Here is a 23,949-nt window from a genome sequence, read left to right as displayed (position 1 = left end):
GAGTCCTTAACTCAGCCAGGAAAATATTGGCTGTCAGGCTTATTGCCCTAGGCAATAGGAAAATCCTGGGCACAGGGAGTTCAACAATTAAAGGGCTAGGTCTTTGAAGGCTACCCCAAGAGGAAACAAAACAGTTGAAAATTCAAACAACGCACAGAACTTCCAACCATCATTTTATGTACATATTTCATTGGTGTACAGAAAAGTACACAAATCACAATACATATTGATGACTTTTCAAAGTGAACATTCCTATGAAAATAACACTCAAATCAAAAATTAAAAATTGCCAGAAGATTAGAGGCTCTTTCATGTACTCATAGGATTTTCTAAAATATGGATCATAAAGTATGTATGCATTAAGGCTTCTTTTGTTTTTTGGTATGATGTTTAGAAAATTCACCCATGGTTTTATATACAACAATCGATGATGCCTTCTCATTGCTGAATAGCATTCTAGAATACACATACACAACTGGTTCACTGTGATATTGTGAATTGTAATGTACTTTAGAAATTCATGTATATGTCCCTTTGTAAACATTTGCATTTCTTCTAGGTATTTTCTTAAGAGAAGAACTTATGTTTGGTATGTAACCAGGAGTGGAATTTCTGAATGAGGGAATATGTATATGTTCAGATTTTTATGATATTGCCAAACAGATTTAAAAAATGCTTAAACCAATTTACATTTTCACCGGTAGTGGATGAAATGCCAAATGCTGTAAGTCTGTGACAACATGTATTTCCCTTTTTCATTTTAGCCATTCTGGTGAAAGAGTAATAGTATTGCATTGTGGTTTTAATATGCATTTCCCCAAAAACCAATGAAGGTGAACCCACTTTCATATGAATATTGGCCAATAGACATCATCTTCTATAGAACAGCTTCTCAAGTCTTTTGTCCATTTTTATTGGATTATCTGCCTTACTGTTGATGGAAATTTTTACATATTCTTTGTAGAGTAAAATCTTTGTAGAGTATTTCTATTGAAAAGATTGTCTGTTGGGGCGCCTGGGTGGCTCAGTTGGTTGAGCGTCCGACTTCGGCTCAGGTCACGATCTCGCGGTTTGTGAGTTCGAGCCCCGCGTCAGGCTCTGGGCTGATGGCTCAGAGCCTGGAGCCTGCTTCCGATTCTGTGTCTCCCTCTCTCTCTGCCCCTCCCCCATTCATGCTCTGTCTCTCTCTGTCTCAAAAATAAATAAACATTAAAAAAAAAAAAAAAGAAAAGATTGTCTGCTTTCATTTTTACTCTTTATCCTGACATTTGATAAACAGAAGTTCTTAATTTTAATGTAATACCACTTAATTTTTTTCTTTACATCTATGTGATTTCTATCCTATATAAAAAAATCTTTGTTTTCTCCAAGGCCATTAGATATTTTCCTATGTTTTATTCTAAAAAGCTTTATTGTCTTACCATTCACATTTAGATCTATAATACACCTAGAATTTGGTAGTTGTGTATATAGTGAGGTAGCGGTCAAGATTTACCTTTTTTCATAACGATATCTAATTGACCCAATATCACCAATGCCTAATTAACCCAGCTATCTGTTTTATTTATTATAAAGCTACATTGTTGAGAGCATACCTATGTATAATTGTTTCATCTACCTCACCGGCTAACCCTCCTGCCACTTATAAATAACCTCTTCATAACAAGTAATACCTCTTGCTTTAAAGAATACTATACTTGGGGCGCCTGGGTGGCTTGGTCGGTTAAGCGTCCAACTTCGGCTCAGGTCATGATCTCACGGTCGGTGGGTTCAAGCCCCGCGTCGGGCTCTGTGCTGACTGCTCAGAGCCTGGAGCCTGCTTCCGATTCTGTGTCTCCCTCTCTCTCTGACCCTCCCCCATTCATGCTCTGTCTCTCTCTGTCTCAAAAATAAATAAACATTAAAAAAAAAAATTAAAAAAAAAAAAGAATACTATACTTAAAATCACTATAGTTACACCACCTTTTCTTCCCACAGTACTTTTTCTATCCTTTCAATCTTTTTATGTCCTCATACTTAAGGAGTATCTCTTCCAAGTGATATACTGGATTGTCCCTCCAATCTGAAAATCTTTATTTATATGTATTATAATTACTACGATATTTATTGAGAAGCAATTCTCCATGTATCTCATGTTTCCGTATACCCAGCAAGCAGAACCACTGACTGATCTTTTTTCTATCTTTTCAAGGATATTTATATAGTGAACAAACAGCCTTGGATAATAGAGATAGTGTTCTTCTTGAAAGCAGAAGGCAAGTTTGCTTATAGTTTTGGAAAACAGAGATAGTGTCCCTCCTGGAATTGGGAGAAAACACATTTATTGTCAAGTATAATAAAGATAATGTCTCCTTCTGGATTAAAAGGTAAGCATGGTTACTGTCTATTCTAAGATTTATGTTCCCCTAGAGTGGTGCCCACATTCACTACCTAACTAGCTTACACTGTGCCCTGGCCACCCAGACTTTGATGGATCTGCCCTTCCCAGTCACATTTGCCTCAGTCTCAGTCCTGCAGGTCGCTCCCCTAGAACTCTGATGCAAACCTTGTCAACACCAGGTATTCTGGCTCATATGTTTTAAGGGCTTCAGTTCTGGTGGTGGCAGTGGGCCCTAGGGAAGACTGAGATGCACCTTGTTAAAACTGTGTGCCTCATGGCCGGGGACTGAAGACTGCCCACAACAGGTAGAGAGAGAAACTGCAGATGACTACAATAAAGGAAAAAGTAGCCAGGACACAACAGCTGGACACATGCAACACACACTGAGACACCTTGAAGTGCCAGGTTCTGGTGAACAGAGAGTACTACACTGCAGAGTACTAGAGGATCACTTCTTTATAAGGCCATTACTCTCAAGATCAGGAGACATAGCTGATCTATCTCCCTATCACACAGAAACAGACATAGAAAGTTAGACAAAATGAGGAGACAGAGTAATATATCCCAAATGAAAGAACAGGACAAAAAAAAAAAAAAACAACATATCAAGAGTGAAATGAATGTAAGTAATATGCCTCATAGAGAATTTAAAGTAATGATCATAGAGATACTCAGCGAACTTGAGAAAAGAGTGGAGAGTATCAGTAAGACCCTTAAAAAAGAGATAAGAGAATATAAAAAAGAACCAACCAGAGATGAAGAACACAACAAATGAAATTAAAAATATACTAGATGGAATAAATAGCAGGCTACAGGAAGTGGAGGAACAAATTAGAGACTTGTAGGACAGGCTAATGGAAAGCAATCAAACTGAGCAAGTAAGGGGGAAAAACGTATGCACAATGAGAATACACTTAGGGAACTCAGGGACGCCATCAAGCGTAACAACATTCACATTATATGGTTATCAGAAGAAACAATAGTTGAATATCCCCTAATCTGGGGGAGGAATCAGACATCCAGAACCAGGAGGCACAGAGATCCCCCAACAAAATTAACCCAAGGAGGTCCATATCAAGACGCACAGTAATTAAAATGGCAAGAAACAGTGATAAAGAGAGAATTTTAAAAGCAGCAAGAGAAATGAAGACAGTTACAAGGAAAACACCATAAGATTATCAGTAGATTTTTCAGCAGAAACTTTGCAGGCCAGAAAGAATGACATGAAAGGAAAAAATCTACAGCCAAGAATACTCTATCCAGAAACACTAACATTCAGAATAGAAGGAGATATATGAACCAAACCACTAAACCAGCCCTAAAAAAAAATTGTTAACGGGGACTCTGTGAGGAAAAACAAACACAAGTGAAAATAGGCACAAAAGCAGTGAAAATACGTGTATCTCTAAAAATCAGTCAAGGAACTCACAAAATAAAAGGATGTAAACTATAATACCATATACCAAAACTGTGGGGCTGGGAGGAGTAGAGAATAGATTCAAACTTAAGTGACCATCAACCTAATATAGACTGTTATATGCAGATGTTATATACAAACCTAAGGTAATTAATAATCAAAAACTACTGATAAATATGTAAAAAATAAACAGAATCCAAGTATATTATTAAAGAAAGCCAGGAAAATGTGAGAGAAGAGAGCAAGAAAAGAAATGATCAGATAAGAACTTCAAAAACAACCACAAAACAAGTAATAAAATGGCAATAAATACATACCTATCAATAATTACTTTGAATGTAAATGGACTAAATGCCCCAATCAAAGACATAGGGTACCAGAGTGGATAAAAAACGAGACTCATCTATATGCTGCCTACAAGAGACTCATTCCAGATGTAAAGACACCTGCAGATTGAATGTGAGTGGATGGGAACTATTTACTATGAAAATGGATATGAAAAGAAAACCAGGGTAGCAATCCTTTTTTTTGGACAAAGTAGACTTTAGAACAAAGACTATAACAAGAGAAAAAGAAGGAAACCATGTAATAATGAAGAGATCAGTCCAATAAGAAGATATAACAATTGTAAATATTTGTGCATCCAACATGGGAGCACCCAAATAAATACATAAAATAGTCAATAACAAACATACAGGAAATAAGCAATAGTAATACAATAATAGTAGGGGACTTTAACACCCCACGTACATCAATGGACAGACATACAAACATAAATTCAACAAGGTAGAAACGGTTTTGAATAACACACTGGGCCAGATGGATTTAACAGATACATTCAGATACATTGGATCAGATGGACTTGACAGATATATTTAGAACTCTGCATCCCAAAGCAACAGAATATACTTTCTTCTCGAGTTCACATGGAACATTCTCCAAGATAGATTACATACTGGGTCACAAAACAGCCCTTCATAAGTAAACAAGAATTGAAATCATACCATGCATACTTTCAGACCACAATGCTATGAAGCTTGGAATCAACCACAGGAAAAAGTCTGGAAAACTTCCAAAAGCATGGAGGTTAAAGAACACCCTACTAAAGAATGAATGGGTCAACCAGGCAATTAGAGAAGAAATTAAAAAATATATGGAAACAAATGAAAATGAAAATACAACAATCCAAACACTTTGAGATGCAGCGAAGGCAGTCCTGAGAGGAAAATACATTACAATCCAGGCCTATTTCAAGAAACAAGAAAAATCTCAAATACAAAATCTAACAGCACACCTAAAGGAAATAGAAGCACAACAGCAAAGACAGCCGAAATCCAGCAGAAGAAAAGAAATAATACAGATCAGAGCAGAAATAAACAATATAGAATGTAAAAAAACTGTAGAGCAGATCAACGAAACCAAGAGTTGGTTTTTCGAAAAAATAAACAAAATTGATAAACCTCTAGCCAGGCTTCTCAAAAAGAAAAGGGAGATGACCCAAATAGATAAAATCATGAATGAAAATGGAATGATTACAACCAATCCCTCAGAAATGCAAGCAATTTTCAGGGAATACTATGAAAAAGTATATGCCAACAAACTGGACAACCTGGAAGAAATGGACAAATTCCTAAGCACCCACACACTTCCCAAACTCAATCAGGAGGAAATAGAAAGCTTGAACAGACCCATAACAAGCGAAGAAATTGAATCAGTCATCAAAAATCTCCCAACAAATAAGAGTCCAGGACCAGATGGCTTCCCAGGGGAGTTCTACCAGACGTTTAAAGCAGAGATAATACCTATCCTTCTCAAGCTATTCCAAGAAATAGAAAGGGAAGGAAAACTTCCAGACTCATTCTATGAAGCCAGTATTACTTTGATTCCTAAACAAGACAGAGACCTAGTAAAAAAAGAGAACTACAGGCCAATATCCCTGATGAATATGGATGCAAAAATTCTCAATAAGATACTAGCAAATCGAATTCAACAGCATATAAAAAGAATTATTCACCATGATCAAGCGGGATTCATTCCTGGGATGCAGGGCTGGTTCAACATTCGCAAATCAATCAATGTGATACATCACATTAATAAAAGAAAAGAACCATATGATCCTGTCAATCAATACAGAAAAGGCCTTTGACAAAATTCAGCAACTTTCTTAATAAAAACCCTCGAGAAAGTTGGGATAGAAGGAACATACTTAAAGATCATAAAAGCCATTTATGAAAAGCCCACAGCTAACATCATCCTCAACGGGGAAAAACTGAGAGCTTTTTCCCTGAGATCAGGAACACGACAGGGATGCCCACTCTCACCGCTGTTGTTTAACATAGTGTTGGAAGTTCTAGCATCAGCAATCAGACAACAAAAGGAAATCAAAGGCATCAAAATTGGCAAAGATGAAGTCAAGCTTTCACTTTTTGCAGATGACATGATATTATACATGGAAAATCCGATAGACTCCACCAGAAGTCTGCTAGAACTGATACATGAAAGTTGCAGGATACAAAATCAATGTTGCATTCTTATACACAAATAATGAAGCAACAGAAAGACAAAGAAACTGATCCCATTCATAATTGCACCAAGAAGCATAAAATACCTAGGAATAAATCTAACCAAAGATGTAAAAGATCTGTATGCTGAAAACTATAGAAGTTTATGAAGGAATTTGAAGAAGATATAAAGAAATGGAAAAACATTCCATGCTCATGGATTGGAAGAATAAATATTGCCAAAATGTCAATACTACCCAAAGCTATCTACACATTCAATGCAATCCCAATCAAAATTCCACCAGCATTCTTCTTGAAACTAGAACAAGCAATCCTAAAATTCATATGGAACCACAAAAGGCCCCGAATAGCTAAAGTAATTTTGAAGAAGAAGACCAAAGCAGGAGGCATCACAATCCCAGACTTTAGCCTCTACTACAAAGCTATAATCATCAAGACAGCATGGTATTGGCACAAAAACAGACACACAGACCAATGGAATAGAATAGAAACCCCAGAACTAGACCCACAAACGTATGGCCAACTAGTCTTTGACAAAGCAGGAAAGAATATCCAACGGAAAAAAGACAGTCCCTTTAACAAATGGTACTGGGAGAACTGGACAGCAACATGCAGAAGATTGAAACTAGACCACTTTCTCATACCATTCACAAAAATAAACTCAAAAATGGATAAAGGACCTGAATGTGAGAAAGGAAACCATCAAAACCCAAGAGGAGAAAGCAGGAAAAGACCTCTCTGACCTCAGCCGTAGCAATCTCTTACTCGGCACATCCCCAAAGGCAAGGGAATTAAAAGCAAAAATGAACTACTGGGACCTTATGAAGATAAAAAGCTTCTGGACAGCAAAGGAAACAACCAACAAAAGTAAAAGGCAACCAACGGAATGGGAAAAGATATTTGCAAATGACATATCGGACAAAGGGCTAGTATCCAAAATCTATAAAGAGCTCACCAAACTCCACACCCGAAAAACAAATAACCCAGTGAAGAAATGAGCAGAAAACATGAATAGACACTTCTCTAAAGAAGACATCCGGATGGCCAACAGGCACACGAAAAGGTGCTCAACGTCACTCCTCATCAGGGAAATACAAATCAAAACCACACTCAGATATCACCTCACGCCAGTCAGAGTGGACAAAATGAACAAATCAGGAGACTATAGATGCTGGAGAGGATGTGGAGAAACGGGAACCCTCTTGCACTGTTGGTGGGAATGCAAATTGGTGCAGCCACTCTGGAAAGCGGTGTGGAGGTTCCTCAGAAAATTAAAAATAGACCTACCCTATGACCCAGCAATAGCACTGCTAGGAATTTACCCAAGGGATACAGGAGTACTGATGCCTAGGGGCACTTGTACCCCAATGTTTATAGCAGCACTCTCAACAATAGCCAAATTATGGAAAGAGCCTAAATGTCCATTAACTGATGAATGGATAAAGAAATTGTGGTTTATATACACAATGGAGTACTATGTGGCAACGAGAAAGAATGAAATATGGCCCTTTGTAGCAACATGGATGGAACTGGAGAGTGTGATGCTAAGTGAAATAAGCCATACAGAGTAAGACAGATACCATATGTTTTCACTCTTATGTGGATCCTGAGAAACTTAACAGAAACCCATGGGGGAGGGGAAGAAAAAAAAAAAAAAAGAGGTTAGAGTGGGAGAGAGCCAAAGCATAAGAGACTCTTAAAAACTGAGAACAAACTGAGGGTTGATGGGGGGTGGGAGGGAGAGGAGGGTTGCTGATGGGTACTGAGGAGGGCACCTGTTGGGATGAGCACTGGGTGTTGTATGGAAACCAATTTGACAATAAACTTCATATATTGAAAAAAAAAAACAGATACATTCAGAACATTATTCCATCCTAAAACAGTATCATACACATTCTTTTCAGGTGCACATGGAACATTCAAGTGCACATGAATAAATCACATAGTAAGCCACAAAACAAGTCTCAACAAACTAAAAAAAGGTATGTCATAATATGTATCTTTCTGACCACAATACTATAAAACAAGAAGTAAACCATAATAAAAAGTCTGGAAAGACCACAAATACATGGAGGTTAAATAACATACTACTACTAAACAATGAATGGGTCAACCAAAAAAATCAAAGAGGAAACCAAAAATTACATGGCAAAAAACAAAAAGGAAATAGCAACAGTCCAAAATCTTTGGGATGCAGCAAAAGTGGTTCTAAGAGGAAAGTTTTTAGCAATACAGATCTACTTCAAGAAGCAAGAAAAATCTCAAATTAACCACCTAATCTTACACCTAAAGGAGCTAGAAAAAAACAACAACAAACAAAACCCCAAACCAGCAGAAGGAAGGGAATAATAAAGATCAGAACAGAAATAAGTGATACAGAAAGAGAGAGAGAGAGAGAGAGAGAGAGAAGATCAATAAGACCAGGAGCTGGTTGTTTGAAAAGATAACAAAATTGATAAACCTCTAGCCAGACTCATAATGAAAAAGAATCAAATAAAATAATTAATAAAAGAGGAAAATAACAAATGACAGACACCACAGAAATACAAAGGATTATAAGAGAACATTATGAAAAATTACATGCCAACAAATCTGATGACTTAAAAGAAATGGATAAATTCCTGGAAACATATAACCTACCAAAACTGAAACAAGAAGATATATAAAGCTTGAAAGACTAATTACCAACAATGAAATTCAATAAGTAATTAAAAAACTCCCACAAACAAAATTTTGCAAACCCAGAAAGAAACCCAAAACCAGTGGGCTCCACAGGTGAATTCTACCAAACATTAAAAGAAGAGTGAATACCTATTCTTCTCAAACTTTTCCAAACAATAGAAGAGGAAGGAAAACCCAAATTCATTCATGAGATACCAAAACCAGATAAAGACACACTAAAGAAAAGAATAATAGGTCAATATCTCTGATGAAGATAGATGCAAAAAATCCTGAACAAAATATTGCCAAACAATTCAACAATACATTGAAAAATAACTAACCACAATCAAGTGGTAATTATTGTCAGAATGCAAAGGTGGTTCAATATTCACAATTTAATCAATGTGATGCATCACATCAATAAGAGGATAAAAACCATATATGATCATTTCAACAAATGCAGGAAAGCATCTTACAAAGTATAACATTTATCCATGATAAAAACTCTCAACAAAGTAGGTTTAGAGGGAATATATCTCAACATAATAAAGGCCTTATATGAGAAAACTCACAGCTAACATCATCCGCAATGGGGAAAAACAGAGCTTTTCCCCCAAAGTCAGGAAAAAGATAAGGATGTCTACTCTCACCACTTTATTCAACATAGTACGAGAAGTCCTAACCACAGCAATCAGACATCAAACAGAAACAAAAGTCATTCAAATTAGTAAAGAAGAAGTAAAATTTTCACTATATGCAGATTACATGATGCTACCTATAGAAAACTTTAAAGACCACCAAAAAAGCTACTAGAATGATAAATGAATTCAGGAAAGTCACAGGAGACAAAATTAATATACAGAAATCTGTTGCATTTCTATACACTAAGAATGTAGCAGTAGAGAGAAAAAATTAGAAAACAATGTCATTTACAACTGCACCAAAAATAATAAAATACCTAATAATAAACTTAACCAAAGAGGTAAAAGATCTGTAACGTGAAAACTATAAAACACTGATGTAGGAAATTGAAGATGACACACAAAAACGGAAAGACATACCATGCTCATTGATCAGAAGAAAAAAAATTTTTTAAATGTCTATACTACCCAAAGCAACCTATGCATTTAATGCAATCCCTGTCAAAACACCAACATCATTTTTCACAGAGGTAGAACAATCCTAAAATTTGTATGAAACCACAAAAGATCCCAAATAGCCAAAGCAATGCTGAAAAAGAAAAGCAAAGCTGGAGGCATCACAATTCCTGACTTCAAGTTATATTACAAAGTTCTAGTGATCAAAATACTATGTTACTAGTACAAAATAGATCAATAGAACATAATATAAAACCCGGAAATAAACCCAAAACTATATGGTCAATTAATCTTCAACAAAGCAGGAAACAATATGCAATGGGAAGGGGGTGCCTGGGTGGCTCCATTGGTTGAGCATCAGACTTTGGCTCAGGTCATGATCTCACAGTTCATGAATTTGAGCCCCACATCAGGCTCGCTGCTGTCAGCACAGAGCCCACTTGGATCCTCTGTCTCCCTCTCTCTCCACCCCTACCCTGTTCAATCCTTCTCTCAAAAATAAATAAAACATTAAAAAAATACACAATGAGGAAAACACAGTCTCTTCAATAAATGGTGATGGGAAAACTGGACATGACAGGTAAAAAAAATGAAAATATGGACCACTCTCTTACACTATATAAAAATAAACTCAAAATGGATTAAGGACCTAAATGTGAGACCTGAAACTATAAAAATCCTAGACCTATCCCTTTGTAACAACTGCTACTAAGATTCATCCTGGGTAGAGGATTTCTCCTGATTTCAGACAACAGTTATAAAGGTGTACAATTATAATGACAATTTCAACAAATGCAGGAAAGCATCTGACAAAAACTTTCAACAAATTAGGTTTAGAGGGAAAGGAGGGAAATATGCAACCACTATAGATGAAAACCAGTGAATCATTAGAAGCTGATCTGATTTGCTTTGTTGATGAGACAGTAGAGTTCACAATTGCTTGTTAATGTGAATTGGCCAGAGCTGGGTTGTCTGAGGGCCCAGTTCCTCCTGCAGTCTCTTCTGTCAACCTTGGACCCAGTCTAAGACAAAAGTAAAACATCTAACAGTTGTTTTGCTTTAGGGTTGTGACCATCTCTGGAATATTTCCCTAAGAAAGACATTTTCCTATGTAAAACCATAAATAAGACATTGAATGGAATTTGGACTCTTAAAATGCCTCAGAAAAGGAGGTAAAATGATCTTGTGAGTGAGGCTTTGGACAACTTTAATGTACTTTTGGTGGTAACTTCAATATACTAATGCTATGGCTTCAATTCCAAAATGTATAATTGGTAATTATATTTTACAAACTTGTATTATTTATGCTCCTAAACTCCAAAAGTAAAAGTGAAACACATAAATTTTTACCCGAACCTGTGTGCCTGTCTCCTCTTGTATGGTCTAATGGAAACAACATAGAATCCCAGGAGGAGAAAGGGAAATCTCAGCTTTGATTATGGATTTAAAGGAAGCAGGGGTAGTAAGAGAATAGGATTTGAGCAATAACTCAATTCACCAGACCTTATGTCCAGTGAAAACATAGTCCCTTATTAGGGAATTGAGATTTATAGCAGATTAACCACCAATTAAACTCATTTGTTGTTCCTATACCTCTTGAAGTTCCAAACATCTGAGGTAACTAAATTTATGGCATACACAAATGGTACTTGAGATGTTATCTTGGACATTGCCAAAACCTTCTTTTTTATCCCATTAGGAACCAAAGACAAAAACCAATTCTCATTCATGCTGCAAGGCCATAACTATACATTTTCAGTACACCCTAAACTCCCCTGATATTTACTACAATGGGGTAGATAAGGATTCATTGTGAATACCATTATCATCTGATGCCAAAAGCTTTCAATGATAGATAAATGTTCAGTAGGATGGAGAGTCAGAAGTCTCAGACTCAAAAGCTCTGACTTTAGTGTTATCACACTTTCATCAGCAAAGATGACTGACAAAACCCAGAAGAATGCTCATCAAGTTTTGGGGGAACTATGTAGACAGATTCACAATGCTCAATCTCTCTGGCAATTAAAGACAAATTGTTGTTCTCCTTCCCCCTGACCAAAAGGGATTATAGCATAGCTTTGGACTCTGAGTATTTGAGACAGTAGGTGACTCATGTGGATATTCTACTCTAGTGGTCTTTTCTATCAGCTAACCTACAGTGAGTGTAATCCCGACCTACTTTTGAAGCTAATCAAGAAGCTATGGCATACTTCTTCCTGCTTTGAGGTACCACAAACCTAATGACCCATTGGAGCTGGAAATCTATAGAGATTTTGTGTACTGGAGCCTCTGGAAGAGGGAGCCAGCCTCCATTCAGGAAAATCCCTTGGGGTTTGGATTCACTGACTCCCTGAAATAGGTAGGTAGGAAAAACAACTCTTAGCTTACTACTGGCTTCTTGTCAAAACTGAAGCCCTGACCCATGCAGTCATTGTGATTCTGTGGACTTATATTTCATTCTGGGATTCACCAATCAGATTCACAACTAAATGAAATGGTATATTCAAGCCATAGGGATATTCGTAAGAAATCTTGAAGTGCTTAAAGAAATACCACCAGTAGATCAAATAGCCCTCAGAAGACTGTGGAAATCTCTCTGACAGGAGCCTCCAGGAGGGATTACTGACACATTATTTATATGCACCTGAGGGCAGTTATCAGTATAAGAGTAATCCAATCAGAAAAGGTGGTACAAAATTTGTTCCTGACTTTAATTGAAATAATCAGTGACACCACAGCCTTGGAAAACATTCTGATCAGCATCAGCCACTGATCAATACTAATTTGGATGACAGAATTGCCCAAAACTTCATCTTTTTAGCCCAAGGTAGAACATACACTATTGCTAATACTTTCTGTTTTACTGGATTAATAATTCAGGCTAATTAAAAAGGTAAATACAGAAACTTAAGGAGAAATCCATCTTGTTTTCTAAGGTAGACCATGAGGGCCAAGGGATTTATTTAGCTGGTTGGGGCCAAGATCTTGCCAGCATGGTTGAGGCCAGTATTGCATGTGGCCTTATCCTTTGTTTGGACTTTTGTTGATATTATCCTTATTTAAACACTGTAGGAAACTGAATAAATTTACTCCCAATCTCTTGATTAGATTTATCAGAACAGCAAACAATATGGCAGATTCATGGAAAAATATTGTCATTATGGCCCTTAAAACAGCTATGTTTTGAGATTTTGGCCTATGTGCAGTCTGACAATCGTGTTTCCTGTTTCATAAAATCTACTCCATAATAGGCTGATAGTCAAAATTTGTGCATATTTTAACATTTGTTTTTTTTATTTGGCCCACGTGTTTTATGTTCCTCATTTCTTTCCTTTCTTGTTTTTTTTTTTAATTTTAATCAAAATTTCCAAATTAATATTTTTTTACTTTTTTTTAATTTATTTTTTTATTTTATTTTATTTTTTTTTACTGTTACTGGTTGCCCTAAAAGTATTTGCATGTATCCTTGGCTTTTTACAGCATAAAATATATGACAATATTCATGACTTTCTCATTAATGCCAGAATCTTAAAATATTTAATACCAATTGCAACCTCTTTTGGAGAGCCAATTCTTAATATCTAGTAACTGAAGATGTACACAATAGCAATTCCCTTTTAATGTCTCAACCTAGATCAACTTTTACAGATCTGCACAAGTAGACACATACAGCCTTTTCACTATGGCATTGTTTGGAAGAGTGAAAAGTTAGAGGTAACTCCATGTCCATTAATATGATAATGGATAAATAAACAGTGGTGTTTTCATAAAATAGAATTCCACAGCATTAAATAGACAACAACATGAATGGGGTAGATGTAATTGGAAATGAAAGTGGGAGAAGAATATATGCAAGAAAATGTATGAATTTTAGAAATAGATTGTCCACAGATAGGCTTATAAGCAGTAAAAATATACAAACTTGTTTGGGAACATTGCACTCTAACTTTAGAATAGTGGCTATCTATAAGGAGTAAGGAAGAGAAGTGAGAGAGGGAACAGTGTAGAAGTAGAAAACAAGATGAAGCCAAGAAGGTACATACCAAGACATATAATAATTAAAATGTCAAAAATTAAAAACAAAAAGAATCCTAAAAGCAGCAAGAAAAAGCAACTAGTTACATATAAAGGGTAAGGGAAACCCTACAAGGCTACCTGCTGATTTTTCAGCAGAAAATTACAGACCAGAAGAGAGTAGCATAAATATGCAAAGTGCTGAAAGAAAAAAAAAAAAAAAAAAAAAAAAACTTCAACCAAGAATACTTTACCCAGAAAATTTATCATCCAGATATGGTGGAAAGAAAAAGAATTTCCCAAACAAAAGTTAAGAATTCATCACCACTAAACTAGCCTTGTAAGAAATGTTAAAAGGATTTCTTTAAGTGGAAAATAAAAAGGCAGAACCAGAAGGAATTATAAAAGGAAAAAGAATTCACTGGTAAAAACAAATCTTTTTTTTTTTTAATTTTCTTAATGTTTTATTACTTATTTTTGAGAGCAAGAGAGACAGAACATGAGTGGGGGAGGGGCAGAGACAGAGGAAGACACAATATCCAAAGCAGGTTCTAGGCTCTGAGCTGTTGTCACAGAGCCTGACACAGGGCTTGAACCCACAAACTGTGAGATCATGACCTGAGCCAAAGTCAGATGCTCAACTGACTGAGCCACCCAGGTGCCCACAAGCAAATGTATAATAAAACTACAGATCAATCACCTATAAATCTAGTATGAAGGGTAAAGACAAAAATAGTAAAATTAATTACATCTAAAAAATTAGTTAAGGGATTCATAAAATTTAAAAATGCAAAACCATATATATAGAACATAGAAGGTACAGAGTAAAAATATTGTGTTTTTAGAATGTGCTCAAATTAAAGCAACCATCAACCTAATACAGACTGTCGTATACTTAGGATGTTATATATAAACCTAATGGTAACCACAAACCAAAAAACTATAATGACATATAAAAAAATAAAGTGAAAGTAATCCAAACATAACACTAAAAAAGTCATCAATTACAGGAAGAAAGGAACAGAGAAGAACTATAAAAATAAACAGAAAACAATAAACAAAATGGCAATACTTTTTATAGGTAATTACCTACCAATAATTATTTTTTTAATTTTTAAAATATTTTTTTAATATTTATTTATTTTTGAGAGAGAGAGAGAGACAGAGCATGAGCAGGAGAGGGGCAGAGAGAGAGGGAGACACAGAACCTACAGCAGGCTCCAGGCTCTGAGCTGTCAGCACACAGCCTGACATGGGGCTCCAACCCACAAGTTGTGAGGTCATGACCTGAGCTAAATTTGGATGCTTAATCAACTGAGCCACCCGGATGCCCCACCTATCAATAATTACTTTAAATGTAAATAGTCTAAATTTTCCCATCAAAAGACACAGTGTGACTGAATCTATCAAGAAAACACTTATATGTTGCCTACAAGAGACACATTTCAGACACATGAAAAGATGTTCAACACCACTCATCATCAGGGAAATGCAAATCAAAACCACAATCAGATATCAATCCACACCCGTCATAATGGCTAGAATCAATAACACAAGAAATAACAAGTGTTGGCAAAGATGTGGAACAAAAATGAACCTGTGTATGCTGTTGATGGGAATGAAAACTGGTGCAGCAACTGTGGAAGACAGTATTTTTTGAGGTCTTCAAAAAATTAAAATTAGCATTAGTTTATGATCAGGTAATTCCACTACTGGCTATTTATCCAAAGAATACAGAAACACTGATTCAAAAGGATATACGCCTCCCTATGTTTATTCCAGAATTATTTACAAAACCAAATTATAGATGCAGCCCCTATGGGTAAAGAAGATGTGATAGAATGTGAAATATGATGGAATATTACTCAGCCATAAAAAAAGAATGAAATCTTGCTGCTCACAACAGTATGGATGGAACTTGAGGGTATAATGCTAAGTGAAGCAAGTCAGTCAGAGAAAACAGATACCATAAGATCTCACTCATACGTGGAATTTAAGAAACAAAACAAATGAACAAAGTACAAAAGGGACAAAAAAAACCCAGACTTTAAATACAGATACCAAGCTGGGGGTTGCCAGAGGTTGGGAGAGGACCATAGTGAAATAAAGGGGGATTAAGAGTATACTATTGCGGGGGCGCCTGAGTGGCTCAGTTGGTTGAGCGTCCAACTTCGGCTCAGGTCATGATCTTGCGGCCAGTGAGTTCAAGCCCCTCATTGGGCTCTGTGCTGACAGCTCAGAGCCTGGAGCCTGTTTCAGATTCTGTGTCTCCCTCTCTCTCTGACCCTCCCCCATTCATACTCTGTCTCTCTCTCTGTCTCAAAAATAAATAAACGTTAAAAAAAATTAAAAAAAAAAAGAGTATACTATTCTGATGAGCACTGAGTAATACATAAAATCACTGAAAAGAAAAATAAGATAAAATAAAATAAAACTTGAGTAAATGCTATTACTCCTGCTTTATGTTTATTTGAAATATTTCCTAAATGCATATAAGAAAACTTTATATAAAAACTTCAAAATGAATACAATGAGCTGAAAAGGTCTACCTGCGATTTTAGTTGCTGTGGTGCGTGTTAATACAAACTGATTTTCTATATATATAGGCAAAAATTCAGAAGCTCCAATAAGAACTAAAGATTCTGAAGCTTTGGTCAGAGCTAGGCATATAAATACTGGATTCTTCATCAGAACCTGAAATAGAAATAAGTCATATTCAAATTATTTTATGTTGTTAGGTAAAGAAAAACAGATTTATTCACTCATATGTTAATGAGCAATCAACAAAATTTTACCTTTCACAATCTAAACTGGAAATGCATTATTATATGTATAATATATATACGTATATAATATACATATATATATTGCATATATATATATAAAATGTGCATATATATATATATATAAATTTGCAATTCACCAGTATACAAATACTGCTAAAGACATGTAGTGTTTAAACCATTTTTATTTGTAATTCTACCTCTAAAATTTTTATTTGTAAGTCTGGCCGTTTGCTAGGAAACTTAAAGGAAACTAGATGCCATTAACCAGATGTCTAGAATGCCCCTTTACTTTTATCTACTTTTTTTCCTTAACAAATTTTTTTACTTAACTAAAAAATGAAACAAAGATAATTTAAGCAACACTCAAGGAAAATCACTAGTATTACACACAATTAAGATTCTATAATATTTTACTCCGGGGAATTCCATACAGAGTAAAGTCATTTAAATTCTGCATTTTAGTCAATTTTTTGGAACTTACTGAGAAACCTGACAAAGATGTATAGTCATGGTTTACTATTACCTATCATACTACTACACTATACATAGTAATTAACATGACAATAATTAACATTAAAGTATTAATTTTCAAACAGATTTCTGTATTTCCTATATATGTACATATCTTTGAAATTTTCAGTGGTGTTTTATTTGTATATTCTTAAAATAACTTAATTTTTTTCTAGTCCTAAACACCACTTTTTTAATCTAAACATATTCTGTATATTAATTTAACTCATCTTCTGAGTGCTATCTAACTTTACAAAGTGTGATTCCACCATACTCATCCACTCCCACAGCATTAAATGCTTAGGCTCAGTTCCACTCCCACTGTCACAAACAAGGCTACATTAAACATCCCTGTGCATGCACCATCAAGGACTAGGGTAGAACGCCTTTGGAAATACATACTCTAGAACGGGATTGCTAGGGCATTGACATTTAGTACATCATTTCTCTAGAATTTTTTTCCCAAAACAATCCCACCATAATGTAAGAGAGTTCTATTTTCTTCATGTAGCAACTTATACTTTTTATAAAATCCATTAAAGCAATATTTTCAGTTCCACATTCCCTTCCAGAATTTTGCCATTCTCTCATCAGGAGGCAATGACCTTGGAAAAGTCCTTTATGACTGTCTCAACAAAGCATGTGATGCAGCATGACTTCTGATGTTGGGTCATAAAATGACAATCTGACTTCTGCTATGTACTCCCTCCCACTCTCTTAGGACTCTGGCCTTGGAACTCTTTCACCATGTTATAAGAAAGCCCAGATCAGATGGAGAGGCCATCTGTGGGTATTTCAGCAAACAACCAGTACCAAAAGCTAATATTTGAGTAAATAAGCCTCCAGACGATTTTATTTTCCAGACTTTACTTTAGCTGACAAGTCGATCTGAAAGGGATAAGCCATAGAGTACCTTAGCGGCTCAGTGGGTTAAGTGGCTGACTTAGGCTCAGGTCATGATCTCATAGGTTGTGAGTTCCAGCCCTGCATCAGGATCTGTGATGGCAGCTCAGATCCTGGATGCTGTTTCCTATTTTGTGTCTCCCTCTCTCTCTGCTCCTCCCCTGCTCACACTCTGTCTCTCTCTCTCTCTCAAAAATAAACATTAAAAAAAGTATATTTGAAAGGAGCAAGGCCTGACAAAACTGCTGATTAATGAACAAAATCATGTTTTATTATTTTAAGCCACTAAGTTTTGGGGTGGTTTGTCATGTAGCAGTAGATAACTGGTACACCCCACATAATCACAAACACTTGATATTATTAGCTGGCTTTTAAAATTTAGCCATGCTGATGGATGTGAAGCAGTGCCACAATATGCTTCCTTAAATTCAAATCCAATTGAGCATTTCTTCATGTAATTCATAGCTATTTAGGATTTGTTACTGTGTGCAAACTGTCTATTCATATTTTTATTAGGCTTTCTGAAATTCCTACACAGATTTTCCAATAATTTGTTCATTCTAAATACCAATCTCTTGTTGGGTTGAAAGAACTGTCACTCATCTTTTAACATTGTCTACGGTTTCCTTCATAGAACCGAAATCTTTGATCCATAAATTTTTACTTCGTATTTTACAATACTGCAAACTCGTTTAACCTTTCCTACCTCTATGTCACAAGATATGTCTTTCACGGTTTAGCATTAACTGTGTTGTTTTTTTCTAATCACATTTTATTAACCTAGAAATCACCTATGTGTATGATATGAAATAGAAATCCAACTTCATTTCACCACACAGAGAACCAAACTTGTCATCACATCTACTGAGCAACTATCCCTGCAGTGCCTATTCTATCGCATGGCAAGTTCTTATATGTATTAGTCTCTTATTGAGTTCTATCTTCCATTCCACTGGACTATACCATGGTTTTATAAGAAATGGTAGTATGTATTAGATATAACAGGCAGAATAAGGAACAGAAAACCTAGCTTTTATCTTGGCTCTGCAATTGATTTTTGAAACAATAATCAGCAAATAGCAGTCTCTACGTATCTTATTTTTAGGCGGTATTTTATAATACACAAGAGTACACAAGAGTAATGGCATTAGAGTCAGGCATGTGAGAGGTTTTTATATTCTTTTTTTGAGAGGTTTTTATATTTTTAACTTCAATTCGGCCAACCCTATGTGTCTTTTGTCTGTGTGCATGTGTATCCAAAGATATACATGTCTTTGGAGAAATTACTCATCCTCTTTAAATTACTGGTTCATCATCTATAAGATAGAAATGATAATATCTATACCTCCAAGTGATCAAGAGAATTGAATATATGTAATAATTTAATTTCTGCCATATAGAAGGTACCCAGGAAAGAATACAAATCATTTTCATAAGTTATAAAATAAGAAGGTCACACTAGATTATTAGATTTGTTGTTGCAAACTATGGTGTGCTTTAAGTCATTTGGAGGGTATAAAACACAGATTGCCAGATCCTACTTTCAGTAGGTCTGGAGTAGGACCTAAGAATTTGCATTTTTAACAAATTCCCAGGTGATGATGATGATGATGATGTTGGTGGTGGTGGTGGTGGTCTAGGCCCCACACTAAGAACCACTGTACTAGATAATTTTTGTGTTTGGACTCTTTAGAATTAAAATGAACAGACTCATAGTTTAATCCAATTGATGAAACTTATTATAATGTTACACTGTAAAGAGAGAAAGCCAAAAACACTTTCTAAGTAGCTGAATAATTCAGCACTCATAAAGAAACAACATCATTCAGACTCAAACAGCAGCTTATCTTGTCTCCATTGCTTTGTCTTAATTGCTTCAAAGGCCCAGATATTCAGTTTCTTTCTGTCAGCTTATTGTGTCTATATCTACTTCTATTACAGCTACTTAGTATATTCTCTCTCCATATGCTTCTCTGTCTCAATGGCCTTTTCTCATTCATTTTCTTGATGTCAATTTATTAAAGCTCCCTTCTGATCATTTATACTCTCTTAAGAAAGAGAAATTAGTCAGTTTATAGCAGGTTTCCTGATTGGATATTTTTCTCAAGATATTTGATAAGTTTTTGGGAAATCTAAAGATGGCTGTCTTGGGCTCAAGTGCTGATCTCAGACCTAGTTTTAACTAGGACATTTAAACTACATCATATAGAACATGGCAATTAATGCACAACACTACACTTCTGGGTTTCTTCAGAAAGGGCTGTGGGCGCTTTATTCAGAAAGAACATGTGAGCATAGCAAGCAAACACTCAGAATGCAAAGGACCTTTCCAATAAAATGTCCAGGCTTTCCTTTTTAAATAAATAAATAAATAAATAAATAAATAAATAAATAAATAAATAAATATTCTTTTCTTAAATATAAATATGGGAGGCAAAGAAAAAGGCCAGACATACAAATCAGTATTCAAGGAATTTCATGTAGTAAACTCAGGCTTAATTATGGTAGATGTTGATATACAAAAGGAGAAATCAAATTAGTTCTTTACAGTAGTGGATAATTTTATGCAACAGCCATATCTTGTAGTACTGTGGCTCTCAGCCCTAGTCCATTACAGAGTTGGTCTAAAACCAAGGTCTTTATCATACCAGAGGAGGTTCATGTTGGTCTGGGAGGTATGATTTCAAACTAGACTAGGTACTCCTTAATGTACTTAGAGTCTGAAATAAGGACAGGATCAGCAAAATATAAAGTATATGGAAGAGTGGCCACAGACAAGTAGACTAAGGTTCAGGACAGGGCTCGAGTAACAGTGGAAAGAAATGTTAACAAGGAAACTAATGCAGAGCAATGATGCAAGAGAGGAAAGAGTTCCTAAAGACTCAACCAAGGTTCATTGGAGATGGGGTGTATAATGTCCCAATTAATTGGGGAACTTTTTCTTCTATGTGGTAAAAGCATTAATCTACTTCCTACCCTAATCAAGGCAGCATGACAAGAAACAATGATCTTGCCAATAAAAGGCCTTCGTGTCTACGAGCAAATAGGAGGAAAACATAAGCTGAAGAGGACACCAATAAACTTCCTTGAACTTCTCAAGTGTTTTACTGATTACTTAACTTCTCCCTTGCTCTGGTCTTCATTCCTTATGATGAAATATCTATAGTTAGCCATAGAAAGTAATGCTTATCTTTATTAAATCTGCCAATAAGAGTACAATATCTCATGTAGAGAATGCTGTTTTTTTCAAGTTTAAAAATGTTTCAGCCCTCTATCCTGAAATTTCACTCACTCTCCTTCCACACCAATTTATTTGGTCAAACCTAGTAGACAACTCAGAGACTGAAACTAGTATATTATGTCCTGACATAAACATAAGCAATAAATACATTTTTAAAAATTATGTTACTTATGTCAAATGTAAATTGATTTTAGTATCTATAATAGTAATTTACTTGCTTTCCAAGGAAATTCAGTATTTTGACTACCAATAGAATAATATCTAAATACTTTGGATCCTAGCTTCCTTTGATAGATTCTGTCATCCACTTACAGTCAAATACAAACAATGAATAACACTTTATATTTGTTTGGTCTTTATCGTTCAAAAAGTTCTTTATTATCATGATAGTCATTGACACTTCTTTGTTCACTGGAGTTTTAGTATGTAAATGTCTTCCCTGTTAATAAGGTGTGAAACTTTAGGTAGGAGATGAAGAAAAAGAAGGTAAAAGTGCTGATCTCTCTACTCCATACATTTAAAAAGTTTTCTCCTATAAAATCTTATTCCTTGGGGTGCCTGGGTGGCTCAGTCAGTTAAGCCTCCAACTTCAGCTCAGGTCATGATATCACAGTTCATGAGTTTGAGCCCTGAGTCAAGCTCTGTGCTGACAGCTCAGAGCCTGTAGCCTGTTTTGGATTCTGTGTCTCCCTCTCTCTCTATTCCTCCCTCCCTCCCTCCCTCTCTCTCTCTCTCAAAAATAAAGATTAATTTTTTTAAATTTTATTCCTTACCTGCTTCCAGCCAGTCTTAATTTCATTTTTTTCTTTTCCCTGACTTATTTCCTAATTTCCAAGCTTTCTCTTTTTATTCTTTTAAAATATACTTCTAATCTATTATATTCTGAGATCTATAGACTATTATTGCTCTTAGTCATTTTTCTTTCTGTTCTTCAAGTTAATGCCATTGACTTTTTATTTATAACATTTCACCTCATGGATATTATAACTTTATAAAAATGTTAAGTATTTTGTCTCTATTTTAGCTTGTTATCTTTTATTCATGCCCATTTTTTCTATTTGTAATTTTTTTTTTAATTTTATTCATTTTTGAGACAGAGAGAGAGAGAGACAGAGCATGAACAGGGGAGGGGCAGAGAGAGAGGGAGACACAGAATCGGAAGCAGGCTCCAGGCTCTGAGCCATCAGCCCAGAGCCCGACGCGGGGCTCGAACTCACAGACCGCGAGATCGTGACCTGAGCTGAAGTCGGATGCTTAACCGACGGAGCCACCCAGGCGCCCCTCTATTTGTAAATTAAAATTATCTTTACTAACATTTGAATAAAACTATTATGTTTCCTTAACTGATGAATTTTCTAAAATATATAAATAAGGAACAGCAAGAAATAGGTAACAGTAAAGAGAATTCATTCTAAAAATAGCCACTTCTCTGGCTTTTAATTAAAATTTATGATAAAAAGACTTGTTTAAAAAATCTATGTCTAGAAAATCAGGAGATGTGTTTTTTAACTAGCTGTTAGTAGTCTTATGATGATGGTGATACATTTCACTGATTGGAATAATTTGCTTGCTGGAATTATTTTATGTCATTTCTTATATTAGGAGCTTGTAAACAGACATTGAACTTCAAGCAAATAGTACCAATTAAGTCTCATGAACCAGGAAGTATTGAACTATAGGATTAGTAATGCAGGAAAACAATAGATATTTATTCCATCAAATTTTTCAATTAGTCTTTTAAATTTATTTTCTAGTTGATAACCCACTCTTATCAAGATAGAAAGAAAATCTTAAGAAGTTTTCCCCTGTATTTTTGGTGTACTTTCCTTCCCTAAACTAAAATCAGAAATATCTCAAGAAGGCATTCATATTTATTATGTATTTATTGAGTTTTTATTATGGGCTATGTGGTAATCTATACACCTTGCATTCCTATGAAGAAGGTACCATTATTGCACCAGTTTTTTAGAGGCTCAGAAAGGTTAAAATACCATATTTCATGGACTCTAAGATACTATCAACAGTAAGAAACACCATTATTTTATGTACCACCAAGAAAAAAAAAATTACTGCCAATGACATAACAATACAATGCTTTAAGGAAAGTCCTATACTATGCAGATATTAGTTTCACCAGCTTTTGAAATATATTAGATCTACTAAGAAGGACTTGCCAATTTTTCCTGACTCAGTTGCACAGTTTGGCACGTGGTAGGCAGTCCTTTATCAGGTATCTTAATAAAAGAACAATAATGCTATCTCCTTTAGCAGCTTTCTTAATAAGAGAACAATAATGCTATCTCTACTTATGGGACTCCTTTACTTAAGTTTCATAAAACACTTGGATGTTATTTGCAAGAAAATGTGAACTAGCGGTCATTCGTTCAACATCAAATGTTTGCTTTACTAATATCAAAA

The 23,949-nt window shown here is 35.4% G+C and overlaps 1 protein-coding gene across 1 annotated transcript in view; it reads right to left on the bottom strand.

The window, feature by feature from the left end:
* SLCO6A1 (solute carrier organic anion transporter family member 6A1) overlaps positions 1-23,949 on the bottom strand; it is a 94,145-nt gene that overhangs the window by 48,573 nt on the left and 21,623 nt on the right. The window contains exon 7 of the mRNA XM_019450616.2: positions 16,641-16,785. Coding sequence (XP_019306161.2) covers positions 16,641-16,785 — 145 coding nt within the window. The remainder of the gene's footprint in view (positions 1-16,640; positions 16,786-23,949) is intronic.

The sequence above is a fragment of the Panthera pardus genome, unplaced genomic scaffold, assembly GCF_024362965.1.
Source record: "Panthera pardus isolate Hobbes unplaced genomic scaffold, ASM2436296v1 HiC_scaffold_2, whole genome shotgun sequence".
In the NCBI taxonomy this organism is placed as follows: Eukaryota; Metazoa; Chordata; class Mammalia; order Carnivora; family Felidae; genus Panthera; species Panthera pardus.
Note: the sequence above shows the minus strand (reverse complement) of the source record. Positions and strands in the feature narration are given on the sequence as shown.